This window comes from Cyprinodon tularosa, unplaced genomic scaffold, assembly GCF_016077235.1.
Source record: "Cyprinodon tularosa strain WSP-4 unplaced genomic scaffold, ASM1607723v1 ctg634, whole genome shotgun sequence".
NCBI classification, from domain to species: domain Eukaryota; kingdom Metazoa; phylum Chordata; class Actinopteri; order Cyprinodontiformes; family Cyprinodontidae; genus Cyprinodon; species Cyprinodon tularosa.
This window is the reverse complement of record NW_024039379.1, coordinates 967,501-987,500: the sequence shown is the minus strand read 5'-3', so window position 1 is coordinate 987,500 and position 20,000 is coordinate 967,501. Positions and strand designations below refer to the sequence as shown.

At 46.0% G+C, this 20,000-nt stretch overlaps 2 protein-coding genes and 1 pseudogene across 2 annotated transcripts in view; 2 read left to right on the top strand and 1 right to left on the bottom strand.

The window, feature by feature from the left end:
- sncga (synuclein, gamma a) overlaps positions 1 to 10,011 on the bottom strand; it is a 15,547-nt gene extending 5,536 nt beyond the window's left edge. Inside the window, exons 1-3 of the mRNA XM_038308342.1 lie at positions 9,804 to 10,011; positions 964 to 1,005; positions 318 to 445 (exon numbers count right to left, since the gene is read on the bottom strand). Of these exons, the coding sequence (XP_038164270.1) occupies positions 318 to 445; positions 964 to 1,005; positions 9,804 to 9,924 (291 nt within the window). The 5' untranslated portion in view covers positions 9,925 to 10,011. The remainder of the gene's footprint in view (positions 1 to 317; positions 446 to 963; positions 1,006 to 9,803) is intronic.
- Positions 1 to 20,000, top strand: part of LOC119798741 — a 171,762-nt pseudogene that overhangs the window by 19,207 nt on the left and 132,555 nt on the right.
- Positions 15,018 to 20,000, top strand: part of mmrn2a (multimerin 2a) — a 21,833-nt gene continuing 16,850 nt past the window's right edge. Inside the window, exon 1 of the mRNA XM_038308311.1 lies at positions 15,018 to 15,235. Within this exon, the coding sequence (XP_038164239.1) occupies positions 15,054 to 15,235 (182 nt within the window). The 5' untranslated portion in view covers positions 15,018 to 15,053. The remainder of the gene's footprint in view (positions 15,236 to 20,000) is intronic.

Here is a 20,000-nt window from a genome sequence, read left to right as displayed (position 1 = left end):
CATCATCACCATCATCATCATCACCATCATCACCATCATCATCATCACCATCATCACCATCATCACCATCATCATCATCATCACCATCATCATCATCACCATCACCATCATCAACAAAACCAGATCAACAAAAACACATTTTAAAGTATTACTGACAGAAATGATGCTAAGAAATTAAAGAAACAAATTACAAAATAAAAAAATCACGGTTTTTAATTGTAAGAAAAAGATTTTAATGTAGCTTGAAAAAATCATAAAAGTGATTTTAGATCTAAAAGGTGAGAAGATGTCAGACTTCCTGCTGTGACATCACTCACCTTCTTGACCAGTCCGCTCGCCAACGCTGCATTCTCCACCCCTTCCACTGTTGCCTGGGCGACCTCGTTGGCCCCGGCAACAGCTGTGTCAGCAACCACATTGGCCTGTTCGGTCGACTTCTGAGCGACTGGCGACATAAATCAAAGATTTAAACATTAAATCATAGCTTCATTAGATATAGATATAGAGATCTAGAATCTTTGCTTGGATGATATTAAAGAAGATGAAACTCTACATGTTGAAGATCAGTTAGATTCCTTGTATTTCCTCCTAATTTGGAGAAACATTTTTCTAAAAGGTCTGTTTGGACCTGAGATTATATCTGAATATTCTGAGGACATCATCTACCAGTGTAGGTTTGTATCTCCTCCTCCCTCACCATGATGCTGCCACCTCCGTACCTGTTTCATTTCTCCTCTTTATATCTCGGCTGATTTATTCTAAACAAATGGAAGCAAAGTGATGGAGGCGCTGCCTTCAAATAAGCCAAGACCAGGAGGAACAGATCAGTGTTTTAGCTTTTAGCAAACATATAAGAGACGAAGTTATCGTGCTATTTTTTATGTTCCGTCTCTGAAGATAGAAAAGAAGCAGGAAAAACATTAAGAAATAAAATGAATGAATGTCCAACCATATTTGCTTTACCTGAGCCCACACCCGTCGCCACGCCCTCCATTGTCTTGTTTCCTGTAAAACATCCAGAAATCAGGTTCAAATTAAAAGAAAATTTGTTTTATAAAACTGAGTCTAAATGAATGAAACTTTGACTCTGGAATAAATTAAACATTGGAAACTAACCACTGATATAGTCCATGAATAATCTGACTCCATGTTTTCGGCTGCCCAACAACAACCATTTATTTACCTCATTTGGTTCCCTAAGCAATGAAAATGATGTTAAAATAAACCTTAATTAATTTAAGGTTGACTTGAGCTCCGGTTCTAATCCAGATCTAATCTAATCTCAGATCTCCGGATTATTCAGTCATTTTAGTTTAAAGTTATGAAACTTGCATGTAAATCAGCATGAGCTCTGGCTGGTTAACTCTATAAGAAGATAAGATGAGCTGACGTCCATCTTTTTCCTTCCTGTAGCTGTGGACCAATCAGCAAACAGTCCTGTCCGATGACGACCAATCGTCTGACAGCTTCTTGTCTGGTTGGAGATGATGTCACAGAAAGCAGAAGTTGCTGCAGAGACGGAGCTGCTGCAGAGCTCAGAGCTGGAGAGCTCCTGCGCTAACAGACGGCTGCCCCTAGGGGCACTAAAGGCGTTATCGCAGATCTTTCCTCCCAGACTCTGTAACCATCACTGCTCCAAACAAACTCAGCGTTTCTACCTCTGATGTCTTTAGTTTCCTTCATTCTTTCATTAGTCTGTTTGTATTTTAAAACAGAGTCAATCAGAAACATATTCATTAAATTTCTGGATGTTATCTGACAACAATTCACATTTCATACTTTTTATTATATTCTCTTTAACAACTGATCATTGTTTGGTATTGTTTTCTTATTCTGGAAATGTCTGTATTGATGGTTTGTTTCACCAGGATCTTGGGTTCATATTTCATTTTGCTCCTGGGAGGATGATTTTTTGAGCAAAAGTAATCATTAGCAAAATAACTACAGCTCCCAGCATGCTTTGCAGCTCCGCTGGGGCGCAGTAGGTAACAAACCCAACTGGAGCGTTCCTTTGCTCCTCTTTCCCAGTTAGCCGCTAATTAATGCTGCATTCATGTATCAAAGATGGTCCCTCCTACAGGAAAAGTGGAAATCACCAAGGCGCTGTGTTCAAGTGATTTTGTTTTGGTGGAAAAGAGAAACACGTTGGATCACTTATTGTGAAATAAGATATTGTCATGATCTGCCCTGATAGCTCACCTTCATTGTTCACTTCACTCATCTATAATTATCACTCATCTCATCCACCTGCTTCTGTTCCTTTATACTGGGACCAGCCCAGCTATCGAGGCCAGATCATTGTTTGCTTTTGGTTTGTTCAATGTTTGGTGTCTTTAGGTTGGGTTAGTTTTAGTTTGTTCAAAGGTTCGTGTCCTGGTTCCTGGCAGCCAATTAATTGAGAGGGTTTTAGTGTCTGTCTTGTTGTCCTGGTTCCCCTCAGGGTTTTGTCTCGGAACGCGGAGAAGGTCAGTTTTATTCCCGTAAGCCATGGTCCTGGGAGGAGACCAGTTTAAAGTCCTGCAGAAATCCTGGAACCACGTCTTGTCTCTGTCCATCAACCACTGAACCTGCCCGTCTGCATCCGCTTCTGGACCCGTTCTGACTCTGAACCAGCCTAAACACTCTGAGGATTCCTGGAACCCGGGATCTGTCTGTCCCTCTGCGGATCAGAACCCCTGGATCTCAGAACTGTTCCTGCCTGATCTGTTTTCCCTGGATCGCCTGCCTGCATGTTCTCCAGGGCTGCAGCATCAGGATAACCCTGGGAACTGCTGAGGTCTGCAGCTCCGCGCCTTAGTTCTGTTTGCCTGCTTGGTTTTAATAAAGGTTTTGAACTTTCCTACTGACTGTCTGACCTTGAATACTGGGCCCATCTGTCCTGTTTTTTGACAGGACTTTGCTAATTCTGGAGTCTTACTGATGGAGACAAACCATGATCCAGATCCCAGGATATCTGGAGACACAGAGTTCCCCTTTCTGATTGGACCTTTGATGGGATCCAAACAATGAAACAAACAACTGTTGCTGGAACTCCTGCTGGAACTCCTCAGGCCGCCCACGCCCTGAGCGCCACAACCCAAGCCTGGAACCGCAGCCTGCAAAGCTCCATTAAAGTCATTTACCAAATTCCTCTCAATGCTGGTTTTTAAAAAAATATTTTCTGTTAAGGATAAGCCTGTAGAAAACAACGAGGCAAACGCTTAATTAAATGTTTAAATCCTCTAAGAACTGCTGAAATCCATCATTCCCCTTTGCTTTCTTTCTTCTTCCAGTAGTTTAGTGCGATCTACCGGTAATAATATTATTAAACACAATAACTGTAACAGGAACTATTTGTTTAGTAAAGTTTAGCCTTTATAAAGTGTGTTTGCTTGCAGTTAAATTATTTCAGTGGTTTGTTTTTAGTGTTAAAATCATTCCTTTATGTTAACAGCTGGATTATATAGAGATATTTCTGATTGTTTAATGTTTAATAATTACAGTTATACGTTTAATCACCAGAATACGAGGAGTTAATTCAAACCCAGCTTCAAACTGGTTTAAAGCTCAGCATTAACCACTAAATCAAGCTATCCACAATTAAAAGGCTGGAAGCTGTTGATTAGAGTTATCTAAAATATATTTTAATTATCATTTTTCATCAAAACATTAAATAGTTCAATATAATTTTCTAATGTAATTGAGAAAATTCTCAATCAAACATTAATAATAGAAACAATAAAGGTTATATCTATTTCTAATGAACTAATCATTTAATAAAAGGTGCATTTCACATTTTTCAGTATCAAATTGCTGCAATATAAAAATAACTATAAAATATTCAAGGATTAATAATAAATGTAAACATTTACAGTCAATCCCTAAAGCTCTGTGGTTCCCTCAGATGGATCTGAAGGTGTTACTCTGGATCAGATCCAGCTTTAGGCCATTATTCAGTCTGTGGGTGTCGCTGGAACATGTGACGAATCAGACAGAACCGACTCTTTGTCTCAGTGGACCGTCTGTGATTCACCGTCAGCTGATCTGGAACACAGAACCTCTGAGTCCGGCCGCTTTCCCATAGGTCAAAGAACCTCTGGGCCCGGCCGCTTTCCCATAGGTCAAAGAACCTCTGGGCCCAGCCGCTTTCCCATAGGTCGCAGAACCTCTGGGCCCGGCCACTTTCCCATATGTCGCAGAACCACTGGGCTCGGCCGCTTTCCCATAGGTCACAGAACCTCTGGGCCCGGCCGCTTTCCCATAGGTCACAGAACCTCTGGGCCCGGTCGCTTTCCCATAGGTCACAGAACCTCTGGGCCCGGTCGCTTTCCCATAGGTCACAGAACCTCTGGACCCGGCCGCTGGGCCCGGCCGCTTTCCCATAGGTCACAGAACCTCTGGGCCCGGCCGTTTTCCCATAGGTCTTAGAACCTCTGGACCCGGCCGCTTTCCCATAGGTCTTAGAACCTCTGGGCTCGGCCGCTTTCCCATAGGTCACAGAACCTCTGGGCTCGGCCGCTTTCCCATAGGTCGCAGAACCTCTGGGCCCGGCCGCTTTCCCATAGGTCGCAGAACCTCTGGGCCCGGCCGCTTTCCCATAGGTCCCAGAACCTCTGGGCCCGGCCGCCTTCCCATAGGTCGCAGAACCTCTGGGCCCGGCCGCCTTCCCATAGGTCGCAGAACCTCTGGGCCCGGCCGCTTTCCCATAGGTCGCAGAACCTCTGGGCCCGGCCGCTTTCCCATAGGTCGCAGAACCTCTGGGCCCGGCCGCTTTCCCATAGGTCAGAGAACCTCTGGGCTTGGCCGCTTTCCCATAGGTCCCAGAACCTCTGGGCTCGGCCGCTTTCCCATAGGTCGCAGAACCTCTGGGCTCGGCCGCTTTCCCATAGGTCACAGAACCTCTGGGCTCGGACGCTTTCCCATAGGTCACAGAACCTCTGGGCTCGGCCGCTTTCCCATAGGTCGCAGAACCTCTGGGCCCGGCCGCTTTCCCATAGGTCACAGAACCTCTGGGCCCGGCCGCTTTCCCATAGGTCTCAGAACCTCTGGGCCCGGCCGCTTTCCCATAGGTCACAGAACCTCTGGGCCCGGCCGCTTTCCCATAGGTCGCAGAACCTCTGGGCTCGGCCGCTTTCCCATAGGTCACAGAACCTCTGAGCCCGGCCGCTTTCCCATAGGTCACAGAACCTCTGGGCTCGGCCGCTTTCCCATAGGTCACAGAACCTCTGAGCCCGGCAGTTTTCCCATAGGTCGCAGAACCTCTGAGCCCGGTCGCTTTCCCATAGGTCGCAGAACCTCTGGGCTCGGCCGCTTTCCCATAGGTCGCAGAACCTCTGGGCTCGGCCGCTTTCCCATAGGTCGCAGAACCTCTGGGCCCGGTCGCTTTCCCATAGGTCGCAGAACCTCTGGGCTCGGCCGCTTTCCCATAGGTCGCAGAACCTCTGGGCCCGGCCGCTTTCCCATAGGTCGCAGAACCTCTGGGCCCGGCCGCTTTCCCATAGGTCGCAGAACCTCTGGGCCCGGCCGCTTTCCCATAGGTCAGAGAACCTCTGGGCTTGGCCGCTTTCCCATAGGTCCCAGAACCTCTGGGCTCGGCCGCTTTCCCATAGGTCGCAGAACCTCTGGGCTCGGCCGCTTTCCCATAGGTCACAGAACCTCTGGGCTCGGACGCTTTCCCATAGGTCACAGAACCTCTGGGCTCGGCCGCTTTCCCATAGGTCGCAGAACCTCTGGGCCCGGCCGCTTTCCCATAGGTCACAGAACCTCTGGGCCCGGCCGCTTTCCCATAGGTCTCAGAACCTCTGGGCCCGGCCGCTTTCCCATAGGTCACAGAACCTCTGGGCCCGGCCGCTTTCCCATAGGTCGCAGAACCTCTGGGCTCGGCCGCTTTCCCATAGGTCACAGAACCTCTGAGCCCGGCCGCTTTCCCATAGGTCACAGAACCTCTGGGCTCGGCCGCTTTCCCATAGGTCACAGAACCTCTGAGCCCGGCAGTTTTCCCATAGGTCGCAGAACCTCTGAGCCCGGTCGCTTTCCCATAGGTCGCAGAACCTCTGGGCTCGGCCGCTTTCCCATAGGTCGCAGAACCTCTGGGCTCGGCCGCTTTCCCATAGGTCGCAGAACCTCTGGGCCCGGTCGCTTTCCCATAGGTCGCAGAACCTCTGGGCTCGGCCGCTTTCCCATAGGTCGCAGAACCTCTGGGCTCGGACGCTTTCCCATAGGTCACAGAACCTCTGGGCTCGGCCGCTTTCCCATAGGTCGCAGAACCTCTGGGCCCGGCCGCTTTCCCATAGGTCGCAGAACCTCTGGGCCCGGCCGCTTTCCCATAGGTCGCAGAACCTCTGGGCCCGGCCGCTTTCCCATAGGTCACAGAACCTCTGGGCCCGGCCGCTTTCCCATAGGTCTCAGAACCTCTGGGCTCGGCCGCTTTCCCATAGGTCGCAGAACCTCTGAGCCCGGCCGCTTTCCCATAGGTCGCAGAACCTCTGGGCCCGGCCGCTTTCCCATAGGTCGCAGAACCTCTGGGCTCGGCCGCTTTCCCATAGGTCGCAGAACCTCTGGGCCCGGCCGCTTTCCCATAGGTCGCAGAACCTCTGGGCCCGGCCGCTTTCCCATAGGTCGCAGAACCTCTGGGCCCGGCCGCTTTCCCATAGGTCACAGAACCTCTGGGCCCGGCCGCTTTCCCATAGGTCTCAGAACCTCTGGGCCCGGCCGCTTTCCCATAGGTCACAGAACCTCTGAGCCCGGCCGCTTTCCCATAGGTCGCAGAACCTCTGGGCTCGGCCGCTTTCCCATAGGTCGCAGAACCTCTGGGCCCGGCCGCTTTCCCATAGGTCACAGAACCTCTGAGCCCGGCCGCTTTCCCATAGGTCGCAGAACCTCTGGGCTCGGCCGCTTTCCCATAGGTCGCAGAACCTCTGGGCTCGGCCGCTTTCCCATAGGTCACAGAACCTCTGAGCCCGGCCGCTTTCCCATAGGTCACAGAACCTCTGAGCCCGGCCGCTTTCCCATAGGTCACAGAACCTCTGGGCTCGGCCGCTTTCCCATAGGTCGCAGAACCTCTGGGCTCGGCCGCTTTCCCATAGGTCGCAGAACCTCTGGGCTCGGCCGCTTTCCCATAGGTCACAGAACCTCTGGGCTCGGCCGCTTTCCCATAGGTCACAGAACCTCTGGGCTCGGCCGCTTTCCCATAGGTCACAGAACCTCTGAGCCCGGCCGCTTTCCCATAGGTCCCAGAACCTCTGGACCCGGCCGCTGGGCCCGGCCGCTTTCCCATAGGTCGCAGAACCTCTGGGCCCGGCCGCTTTCCCATAGGTCACAGAACCTCTGGGCGTGCCGCTTTCCCATAGGTCACAGAACCTCTGGGCGTGCCGCTTTCCCATAGGTCGCAGAACCTCTGGGCCCGGCCGCTTTCCCATAGGTCACAGAACCTCTGGGCCCGGCCGCTTTCCCATAGGTCGCAGAACCTCTGGGCCCGGCCGCTTTCCCATAGGTCACAGAACCTCTGGGCGTGCCGCTTTCCCATAGGTCACAGAACCTCTGGGCGTGCCGCTTTCCCATAGGTCTCAGAACCTCTGGGCCCGGCCGCTTTCCCATAGGTCTCAGAACCTCTGGGCCCGGCCGCTTTCCCATAGGTCTCAGAACCTCTGGGCCCGGCCGCTTTCCCATAGGTCGTAGAACCTCTGGGCCCGGCCGCTTTCCCATAGGTCACAGAACCTCTGGGCCCGGCCGCTTTCCCATAGGTCACAGAACCTCTGGGCCCGGCCGCTTTCCCATAGGTCACAGAACCTCTGGGCGCGCCGCTTTCCCATAGGTCGCAGAACCTCTGGGCCCGGCCGCTTTCCCATAGGTCACAGAACCTCTGGGCCCGGCCGCTTTCCCATAGGTCACAGAACCTCTGGGCTCGGCCGCTTTCCCATAGGTCACAGAACCTCTGGGCCCGGCCGCTTTCCCATAGGTCACAGAACCTCTGGGCGAGGCCGCTTTCCCAGAAGTTTGAGGTGAAGCTGAAAGATGAGAATCTTCTGGCCCACAGATCAATAACGGAGGAAGTTTCAGAGCCAATCTGATGCATATTTGATGAGGCTAAAGGATGGTTTAATGTTCTGACGCCTCACTTTGCTTTTCTCTCATTTCCTGTGTAAAAAATGCTGCCTAACTATTTGGAGATGAACCATGAACCCAAATAAAGATTCATCTGAAAGATACCAAATCAAAATGAGCCAATAATCTTTAATTGTAGCTGCAGCGCCCCCTACAGTTTGTAATGTTCAAAAAAAAAAAAAAGACAATAAAAAACCTGAGCCGCTGTTCAGGAGCAAAGTTCTCCATCAGGCTACATTACGTCTAATCAGGTTTTCTGATCTATTCATCCAAAGCAAATCTTTCTGCTTCAGTCCAGCAAACATCCAGAGGCTCCAGAAGTTTCCTGGTTGGTTTAAGTTGATTTTTTATGCTTTTGATTTGAAAAAGCTTGAAGGTTTCATCCAAATATTCAGACCAAGTTAATCAAACACAGAGAAACATGATGCAGGTTGAAGGTCGTCTCTAAATCCTGCATCATCAGGAGGAAGAAATGTTGAACTTTGACCCAAACAGATTCGTTTAGCTCCCAGTCACCAAGGAGGAACCAGTGGCCCCTCCCAGCACTCCCAGAACCTTCTGCGGTTCTGTTGGCCCTGAGCGAAGCCAGGAGGATGGGTGCAGCTCAGTTCCCCTCATCCATCAGCCGACCACAGAGGGCTGTGACATCACTTCCTGTGGGCCTGTGAGGGTCGTCATGGTAGAAGGGCAGGAAAGATGTTCGGATCTTTCTGTCATCAGAAATAAACCGAAAATCTGATCATTAGGAATCATTTTTATTTTGCTTTAATCTGATTAAAATCTCAGAGAGTCTCGTCTCCTACGGTTTCCTCTCCTGATCAGAACCGGTTTTTATTCTCTAATCTCTAAACTGGATTAGGTTCTGGATTTTTCTTATTTTTCAATCCCTAAAACCGAGGAACTGAATCAGGTGAATCAAGATCAGTGAAAGAAGATCCAGACTGAAGGGAAGAATCGTTTCTGAACAGAACAAAAAGTGGACCTTCTGGTTCTTCAGTCTGAGCTACTTCCTGATCACTTCCTGTTTCTTTGATCAAACCTGTTTAAAGATTTAAGAAGATTCTGTTTGTTCCAGTTTTTTATGGTGTTGATGTTCTCCTCCTGATTCTCCTCCTCCCTCCATCATCTCAACTTCCTGATGATTTTAGCTTGTTTTTATTTGCCTTCAAATTCCACTCAGATTATAAAATAATAGTCTTTTTTTCCTGCTGCAGATTATCTGCATCGTCATGATGACTCAGCTTCTCACATCTTTCATCTTTAATAATTTATTTTGTTTCTCCACCGACTTCCTTTAATGTTTTATTTATTAAATTTATTAAATATTGTTGTGAAATTTGACAGAAAATATTTTAGATCTTTGTTATTTTAAAGGAAAGTAAAAGTGTTTTAAAAAGTATATTTTTCATTAATTTCCTGTAAATATTTTTTATTTTTATGGAGTTTCAGTCTGACATCATTCGTCTATTTTTAGGCCTCTTCTGTAAAAATGATTTAAAATATTTAAAAACAGACATTAGAGGAATAAATTCAGTCTAATTTTATTTTCCATCCCTCTAATCGTCCCAGAAATGAACATTTATGTCAGATATTTTCTTCCTGATGAGTTTAAAACTTTGATTCTAATTATTCCCTCAGATTATTATAAAACATAAACTTGTAGTTTTTCTGGATGTTTCCTTTATTCCCTAATAAAGTGTTTTTGCGGCGCTGCTTCTTACCCACATACATGACCCCATCCTTGGTCTTGCTGGCGGCCTCCTCCACCCCGGCCTTGGTCTTCTCGGCGGCGGCCACCACTCCGTCCTTCGCCATGGAGAATCCTTTCCTCAGGGCGTCCATGATGGGATTGTTGTCCAACTCGTCTCCTGAGCTGTCCTCTCTGCTCTGCTGCACTTCGCCTCCGTCTGCCCCAGATCTTTCTGCTACTGGATGAGAGGAGGGGTGGAGGGAGGACACGTGAGGGAGGGAGGGGGGTGAGGAAAGGGGGAGGGAGGGAGGGGGACAACTTGTTGTTGTGCAGCAAAGCTCAGAGGAGGGAGGGAGACGAAGACAGAGGAGCTGGAAATGAGACAGAAGATGGTTTAAGTTTCTTCCTCTTCATGAGACCCAGAAGTTTCTCTGAGATTTTCAATAATTCAGAAACATCCAGAACTTCCATAAGAAATCCTGAAATCAAATCCTGTTTATATTTACATTAATCTGGAGTTAAACTGATCAGAATATGAAGTTAAGGTTCTTTTCTTCCTCAGCTTCTCCACAGGAAGTCCTGATCAGGAGCGTTCAGGTCAGACTCCTGCAGAGGCTGCAGGTCCATGATGGAGCTGCAGCATCTCCAGGTGTTTGAGGAACACGGTGCCTCCAGAGGAGTCTTCCTCTGCTGTGACTCAGCAAAGACTCTCATCCATCCTCTCTCTCTCTCTCTGGTCGGTCAGCGACGGCGCCGGACTATTTTTAGAGGCTTTTATATTTCATTTCAGACAGAGGCAGCATTATGGGATGCTGGGGGTTACCATAGTGACGAGGGAGGGGGGGGGGCACTGCAATCACATTAATATCATCCTGGATCCATCAGCCTCTGCATCCGCATCCAAACCAACTGGTTTTACTGGAAGAAAAGCAGTAAAATAAGGAAGACAAGGACTAAATTAGATCAAATGATGAGTCATTCTATAAAGATGATCAAATGGTTTGATGATGAACTGGACATTTATTATCTGATGGAGGCTCTTCTTGTTCAGCTTTAATTTACAGTTCAGTTAAAGTTTAATCTGCATCGAAGAGGAAAATCAATTTAATCTTAATTCCCTCCGAAAATGAAGCTTAATGAAGGAAAACCTTAATGAAGCATTAAATGCTTCAGGTCACATTATAACAGAGATAATAAACATTAGTTCATATTTCTGTTTAAGGTTGGATTTTATTTCCTAACATAGATGCTTCCTTCCTCTCAAACCATCTTCTTTGTCCAAAATGTGGAAATTCTGGTCCTGAAATGAATGTCCTTTGTCCATCAGGAGATGGACAGCAGAATCTTGTCCCTCTCTTGAAGACTTCGCCTCTTCAGCCAGACCAACCATTCCCTCTAACGACCCCCCCTTTCAGAGACATAGACAGGTATGGGGCATTGCAGGCTAACAAAGAAGCCAAACGACCCCCATTCCAAAGGGGGGGACCCGTTCATCCGTTTCTATTTGCATGTTTTCTAAACTAAAACCAGGCTTGACCATTTGACCATTACCTTATCTCAGATTAAAGCAGCTGATTCCATCGATTATTTAAAAAGTTTCCTGCTTTTGTTTTCATGGATTCTATTTGATCTCGTTTATTATTTAAACATTGATTCCTTCTCTTGTTGTTTCTCGCTGCTCTTCAGGAAAACAGGAGGATTAATTTCATCTTTATCAGTAAAAAGCAGCAAACAGATTCTTCCTGCTTTCCTTCTGGTTCTGATTAAATCAGAATTAAGGTCATATTTCAGCTCAAAGGTGAAGATATTTGATTTTAGAATCTCTCATTTGTGCTGAAAACTAAATATTATTTATAAAAATCAAAAGAAAGCAGATTGTAATCTAATTTAATGTGAAAAGTGTATAATAAGCAGAATATTCAGCAGGATTAAAATCTAAGGTCTGTAAAGTGAAGCAGCTGCCTGATGGATCCATGTTTGTTCAAAGTTGAGGAGATCAGCTGAGCGAGGAATTTATCTCCTGCCTGCTAATTTTTCTGGGGGGGGTTATTGTCCCCATTGACTCCAGGGTTTCTGCTGACTCATCAAAGCCTCTGAGTCTCTGTGGATCAACTTTATTTATAAACTCTGCATGAACAGATTCAGTTCTAATAATCTGTTGAACTGTATATTATATTTACTTTATATCCAGCTGTAAATTTAGTTCATAACACTAGTGATCTATATATTATATTTATTATTTATAATAGTATTCATCTCTATACTCATTCAGTATAACCCTTGTCCTGTATTTATGGAACCATTATTTATCCTGCAGTTGCTGCTGTTGCACTTCTGGTTAGACCTAAACTGCATCTCGTTGCCTTGAACCTGAACCTGTGTAATGACAAGAAAGTTCAATATAATCTAATCTAAAAACTGGATCCTTTGTGCTGGAAAACAGCAGCAGAAGCAGCTATAAAGGAAATTTTAGTTTTTATGTTTATTTTTCTTAATAAATCAATAGTAAATTTATACAGCTATTCAATTAACGAACAGTTTATTCAAAAAAATCATAAAATCCTGAGATCTTCAGACAGGAATGGAAAAATACAATTTCTGAAAGTTGATCCGTTTGATTAGAGCAGGTCTGCTGCCATCTGCTGGACAGATAAGTAACTGCAGCAGCTGTTTTTGCTCAGCAGGACATCTTTCATCATCATCATCATCATCATCATCGGTCCATCATGGTCTCACAAACAGGAAGAAGGCCTGCTAGTGAGGAAGGGGAAGATGATGAAGGATGCCTCCTATCATTATTGTTGTTATTATTTAATTCATTCATGTTTATATTTCAAAGCGTTGAACAGAAGAATGACAGCAGAGGAGCAGAAGCTCTCATACATACAGGAATATAGATTGTTTAATTAATGTTTGATGCAGTTAAAGGATTTTAAATCTTCTCACAGTTTTGGGATTAAAGGAGGAATTGATTAAATGAAAAGGATTTGATCAGGATGAATTAGCAACCAGAGTTTTATCCTTTAGATTATTTGTTTTGCAGGATAACAGATGAAGATGTTTGAATCAAACATCTTCATCTGGACCCTCTATACCCAATCCAGCAGAACCAGGACTCACTGGGTTCCGAGTTATGATGTAATTATGAGCTCATCCAATAATAAGACCTTCCATTGGTGATCGTTGATATTCTGCTGATCCTGATGCTCTGACCTGCTGAGCTACAGCGCCTCCTGTTGGTCATCAGTCTGCAGAGACTGAATAGTTCAACACAACCTATTTTTATTTCTGAACTAGAAAAACCTTGAACCTTGAACCTTGGAAAAAAAAAAAAAAAAAAAAAAAAGAAAAACCTTGAAGCTTCAGGGTCGTTGGAGCTGAAAGATTCTGCAGGTTAAAGATTTATTCTTGTCATGCAGACTTTTATATAGAATAGAATTCAGTTCTATTCAGTTTATTTCTATAGCTCCAATTCACATCATGTCATCTCAGGTCACTTTCCAGTTCACCAGATCATCCAGTCAGATTGATTCAAAGTTTTCTATCTAAGGAAAACCAGCTGATTGCATCGACTCATTGACTCTTCAGCAATCCCTCACACTAAGCATGCTTGTAGCGACAGTGGAGAGGAAAAACTCCCTTTGAAAAGGAAGAAACCTCCAGCAGAACCAGGCTCAGTGTGAGCGGCCATCTGCTGAGGCCCACTGGGGTTCAAGGAGACAGAAGCAGACATAGAAAAAGAAGCATAGAATAGAAAAGAATAGAATAGAAAATCTGTTTATTGTCGCATAATGGGGAAATTGTGATGTTACAGCAGCAAAGGTTATAGTAAAAGTGGTCACACAATGTGCACCTTAGAAGAGTGTGTAAAACTAACAGATAGGGAAAAAAAAATAAAGTAATGTCCTGTAGAGTGAACAACTGATTGAGGTTGTTGGGATTAGAAAAGCTGCCAGAATTTGGACCCAGAATCCTGTTTATGGGACCAAACTGTGACCATGGAGCTACAGAACCGTGAAGCTGATCCATAGCTGAACACCATGAACGGCCAGAGGAGCAACTTCAGAACCAGAAGACCTTTAAAGGAAAAGTCCGGTCAGCGAGGAATAATTAATGGATAGTAACCCCTCCCTCCTGCCGTCTTCCAGCAGTGACGTCACGGTGCGGTAAGCCTAGCGCCATTCTCCCCGCTTTCCAAGCTAAATGGGAACTACTAGACACATCTGCAATCAACAACAATTATTGAAGATTTCCAGAGGACTTCACCATTGAAATTCACCAGAGCTATAGTGAAACTGACAATGCCCACGTGCATGGCAGCTGGATGCTGGAATACATCGGGGAAAAGTGAAAAAAAGAGTTATTCCACCTTTCTGATTCCTGATCCTCCACGGACGGGTTGGTCGTTGGATCGCCAACTTGAAGAGGGAGGATTTGCCATCGAACTTCTGGCCAGAGAAAAAACCTGTAATATGTAGCCAACATTTGGAAGAAGAATGTTTTCAGGATGACTTGGATAATAGCGCGTTGTGACAAACACCAGATACAGCACTGGGACTTGATCAACAGCCGATACCGCACCGTGACGTCACTAACCAGTAGGTGGCAGTAGTGTTCTTTGACAAACATGGATGCCTCCAGTAAAGCACATTCACATGAAAATTACTCTGAATTAAAAACACTGATCATTTATTGAACAGGATGGAATCATTTCAGATTTAAAGAACTTTTAGAAGTTTGAATTCTGAATGTGAGCGGACTTCTCATTTAATCAGAGGGCCTCTGCTTTTGTGTCTGACCAGCTCAGCCACAGCGCCCCCTGTTGGTTCTGTAGAAATGTGTGCAGATTCAGAGTATTTTTAAACCTCCTGCAGCTACATATGAGGGACCAACAGTGACATCATTAAAATAAAAACAGGAAAATCAAAGATCCACAAAAAGCAAACATGAGATCAAATGTCCTCCATTGAGAAAAGATGCTGAAGTTTCCTTAGAGCTGCTTTATTTGTCTCTGGATGACATCTGATCTTATTTTCAGGTTCCATGCTGCCTTTTTCATTAAAGAGTCTAAAGTCCAGAACAATCCAGAGGTTGATCCTGGATCAGAACCAGGTGCGGACCCTGGATCGGATCCAGGATCAAAATGAAATCCCATCAGGGAGGGAGCAGAGGCTGGGTGAGGAAACAAGGGGCAGGACCTCCTCCCCCTCCTCTTCCTCTCTCTGCCTCCTCCTTAAAGGCAGCCGGGGGGGTCTCACAGAACTTCACACAACCGGCCGACATGATGGCAGTGGGAGAACTGGTGCTGGTGCTGGGTTTACTGGTGAGCGCTCACTGTGAGGTGAGAGCACGGGACCCTGAGGTGGAGGAGGAGGAGCTGGGAGAAGGAGGACTCCCCCTCTACCCCAGAGAGAAGCAGACCCCCCGGTTAGGAGAACTTGGGAGACCTTTGGTTGGAAGTGGGTGAGTAAACTGGAGCTCCCAGTAAAGAGCACTGGTCTGAGTTCCTGCTGCTTCCTCTGGCTGTTGGAGTCAGAATGTGGGAAACTTCCGGCTCCTCAGTCTGAAAAACATTTTCTGTTTGAAGCTCTTCAGGTTTTCCTCATTAAACATCAATGATCTCTCCCAGGATGTTCTCTATCAGAGCTGTGAGATGTTCACTGTCTGTAGAAAAAAACAGCTTTCAGTTTGTTAGAGTTACTGTGGTTGAATCTCAGTTTGGATCTTTTGGTTCTCTTCTGTTTTATGAAGTTTTCATCTCTTCTCTGCAGTCGTTTATTTTCTGTCTTCTGATCCAGATCCTGATGCCTCAGTGGATTTTTCTGTTACTGTTCATTGTTTCTGTCAGCAGCACTTTATCACATCTATAATCGTTATGTCTATGTGCAATAAGCTGCTAAATGTGTTCAGAAACAACATTTCCGGAGCCGTTAGTCTGACCTTGGATCAGCCTAACAGCCTAATCAGCTGATGGAGTAACGGCGCTGGTAGGAACCCTGCTGTAGAGAAGCTGGTTGATTACATGGAATACAACTGTTTTAAATCTACTGTTTAAAATAATATCCTGATAAATCTGATTGATTTCAAGAAATCCAGACTGGTTCTTTATTGCAATAGTCAGCTGGGTTCCTTAAATCATTTAGATTATTTTATTGCCAGTGGGTGTAGAGCAGCATATGCAGGACTGCGTGTTTAATGGGTTTTTATAAACCACAAGATGTGTGGTTGTTATACTGGTTGGACCAAAAGGCGACCAGAGGAGCAAAGGACGTGTTCACCTGAATCCAGCAGCTCACAGAAACAAGATATCATAGAGAGCCAGCACAGAGGTAGGCTGTCCCTGAAGCACAGCAGCAACAGCCCCCAGGCCAGAGAGGCACAGGGTAAGGCACCATCGAGTGAGGAACCGGTTGAGGCACAGAGTGAGGCACCAGCAAGCGAGGCACCACCAGGGGAAGCACCACCAAGTGAGGTACTGGTGAGTGAGGCACCAGATATGGCACCCCAAAAATGAGGCACCAGCACGTTAGGCACCACCAGGGGGGCACCGGGTGGGGTAAAGTGTGAGGCACCAGGTCAGGAAGTGGGTGAGGCACTCGGCATCCCATCCAGACCCCTTGATTCAGGCTCACCAGCATCTAATGTAGACTAAGCCTGACTGGAACCCTGTCCCCTCAGAGGCCCAAACCCTGGCAGCTAGTCCAGCCATCCCTAAGCAGAAGGTCTCCTCAGTGTTTCATGGTTTGAGTTCAGAGTTCTGTTTAATGTTAATTTTATCTGTTATCCTGGAATCACTTGATCTCTTTGCTTTTTTACTTCTTAATGCCAAATGATGAACAGCAGCAGTCTACAGGTAGATCCAAATGTTAAATTCAATTCTATTCAGTCTAGAAAAAGAAGCATAGATACAAAAGGCAACTGTCAACCAGCTCCACAGGCGGCCCCGTCCAGGAAACACACAGCCAGACAGACGAGCTCCGAGCCAGCTCCCATGTCAGAGGATGAAGAGAGCACATCCAGTTAGTCACAGTCAGAGAAACAGGACTACACTGGAAAACAGGCCAAGCTCCAACATCTAGAAACAAAGGTGTTGATGGCAGCAGCACAGCTGATATTTCTCTCCAGGATGGAGTCACAGCCAAACAGGAACAGACCAGATGAAGCTACTATGAGAAAAAGCAGAGAGAGCAGAACGTTAGAGATTGAACTAACAGATTCTGCAGAGTGGGAGAATAGAGATAGAATGAAGCAGAATGATGAAAAAGGGGTCCCTATGTCCTCCAGCAGTCTAAGCCTATAGCAGCAGAACTATAGAGATAGCTCAGGATAACCTGAGCCACTCTAACTAGAAGCTTTATCAAAAAGGAAAGTTTTAAGCCTAGCCTTAAAAGCAGACAGGGTGTCTGCCTCACGGACTAAAATGTTCAGTTATACTTCTGTTATGGAAGGTTTAATCCAAGGATTAACAATTTCTTGACCCTGTGAACCACAGGTTTGTCACAGGGTCAAGCTAGCACAGTTGAGATGAAGCATAAATTGACCTTCAGCCTGAAACAATCTCTCTGGAGCTCTACTTGCTGAATATAAGATATTATGGGATGTAGGTTGGTTGCTGCTCTGTGGCTCAAATACCTGAGGATAGATGCTGCTTCAAAAGCTTCTACAGGTGAATTCCCCATTGAGTCAATGAGTTGTTAGCTTTGTTGGGTTGGTGATGCAAGGGATGCCTGTTAAGTGATGCTAATAGCGCAGACTTGGTGAATAGAGCGAAGCTGAACTGTGATTAGCACAAACGACACATTCATATACAGGTGCTGGTCATAAAATTAGAATATCATGAAAAAGTAGATTGATTTCAGTAATTCCATTTAAAAAGTGAAACTTGTATATTATATTCATACATTACATACAAACTCATATATTTCAGATGTTTATTTTGTTTAATTTTGATGATTACAAATGACAACAAATGAAAATCTCAAATTCATCATATCAGAAAATTAGAATATTGTGAAAAGGTTCAAAATTGATGGCCCCTGGTGCCACACTCTAATCAGCTAATTAACTCAAACCACCTGCAAAAGCCTTTAAATGGTCTTTCAGTCTAGTTCTATAGGCTACACAATCATGGGGAAGACTGCTGACTTGACAGTTGTCCAAAAGACGACCATCGACACCTTGCACAAGGAGGGCAAGACACAAAAGGTCATCGCTAAACAGGCTGGCTGTTCACAGAGCTCAGTGTCCAAGCACATTAATAGAGAGGCGAAGGGAAGGAAAAGATGTGGTCGAAAAAAGTGTACAAGCAAGAGAGATAACCGCACCCTGGAGAGGATTGTGAAACAAAACCCATTCAAAAATGTGGGGGAGATTCACAAAGAGTGGACTGCAGCTGGAGTGAGTGCTTCAAGAACCACCACACACAGACGTATGAAAGACATGGGTTTCTGCTGTCGCATTCCTTGTGTCAAGCCACTCTTGAACCACAGACAGCGTCAGAAGCGTCTTGCCTGGGCTAAAGAGAAACAGGACTGGACTGCTGGTGAGTGGTCCAAAGTCATGTTCTCTGATGAAAGTAAATTTTGCATTTCCTTTGGAAATCAAGGTCCCAGAGTCTGGAGGAAAAGAAGAGAGGCACTTCATCCACGTTGCTTGAAGTCCAGTGTAAAGTTTCCACAGTCAGTGATGGTTTGGGGTGCCATGTCATCTGCTGGTGTTGGTCCATTGTGTTTTCTGAGGTCCAGGGTCAACGCAGCCACATACCAGGAAGTTTTAGAGCACTTCATGCTTCCTGCAGCTGACCAACTTTTTGGAGATGCAGATTTCATTTTCCAACAGGACTTGGCACCTGCACACAGTGCCAAAGCTACCAGTACCTGGTTGAAGGACCATGGTATCCCTGTTCTTAATTGGTCCGTCGTGGTGAAGAGAGAACTGAGTCAAAAAGCGAAGCTCTCGATTTACCGGTCGATCTACGTTCCTACCCTCATCTATGGTCATGAACTCTGGGTCATGACCGAAAGAACGAGATCGCGGATACAAGCGGCCGAAATGGGTTTCCTCCGTAGGGTGGCTGGGCTCTCCCTTAGAGATAGGGTGAGAAGCTCGGTCATCCGGGAGGGACTCGGAGTAGAGCCGCTGCTCCTCCACGTCGAGAGGAGCCAGTTGAGGTGGCTTGGGCATCTGTTTAGGATGCCTCCTGGACGCCTCCCTGGTGAGGTGTTCCGGGCACGTCCCACCGGGGGGAGGCCCCGGGGAAGACCCAGGACACGCTGGAGAGACTATGTTTCTCGGCTGGCCTGGGAACGCCTTGGGGTTCCTCCTGAAGAGCTGGAAGAAGTGGCTGGGGAGAGGGAAGTCTGGGCCTCCCTTCTTAAGCTGCTGCCCCCGCGACCCGACCCCGGATAAGCGGAGGAAGATGGATGGATGGATGGATGGATGAATTTGAGATTTTCATTTGTTGTCATTTGTAATCATCAAAATTAAACAAAATAAACATCTGAAATATATGAGTTTGTATGTAATGTATGAATATAATATACAAGTTTCACTTTTTAAATGGAATTACTGAAATCAATCTACTTTTTCATGATATTCTAATTTTATGACCAGCACCTGTAATCATTTAGTATCAGTTTGAGTTGCTTTAACCAATCACTGGTCCTGGATGTGACGTAACTATTCAGATCTTCACCAGATGTCAATTTGTCCTCCAGTACGGGACAGCAGGTCCTGGTACTGAGTTACTGAGTCCCTGAAAGATAGAAGAACCTCAGGAAGTGAGTGTGATTCACTCGCTGCTCCTGCTCAATTGTTTCCATAGTAACCAACAGGGTCACCCCTTCATCTAGCATCAACAATCATTTGCTTTGCTTTGATTGCTCAGAGAGTCTACTTTTTAGATACTTCTTTCAGAGCTTTATTTCTGTATCTCTTCTGTCCTTCATGGTTTCATTGCAGCATGTTTATAAACTCTGTGCTGGCTTTAGTGATTAAATCGGCCATTTAACGATGTTTAAGTCTAACAGCTCTAATTGTTTCCTGTTGCTCCTCTGGCCGTTCATGTTTTTGTCCTTCAGACTTTCAGCCACTTTAATTTCTGGGTTTTTTGTCTTTGTTGTTCGTATAAAACTGTTCATGAGAAATAATTTAATGGCTTTAATGTTGGGGTGGGGTTGCATCAGGATCAGGTCAGCTCAGAGCGGCGCTGAGGGCAGCCGGGGGTCCG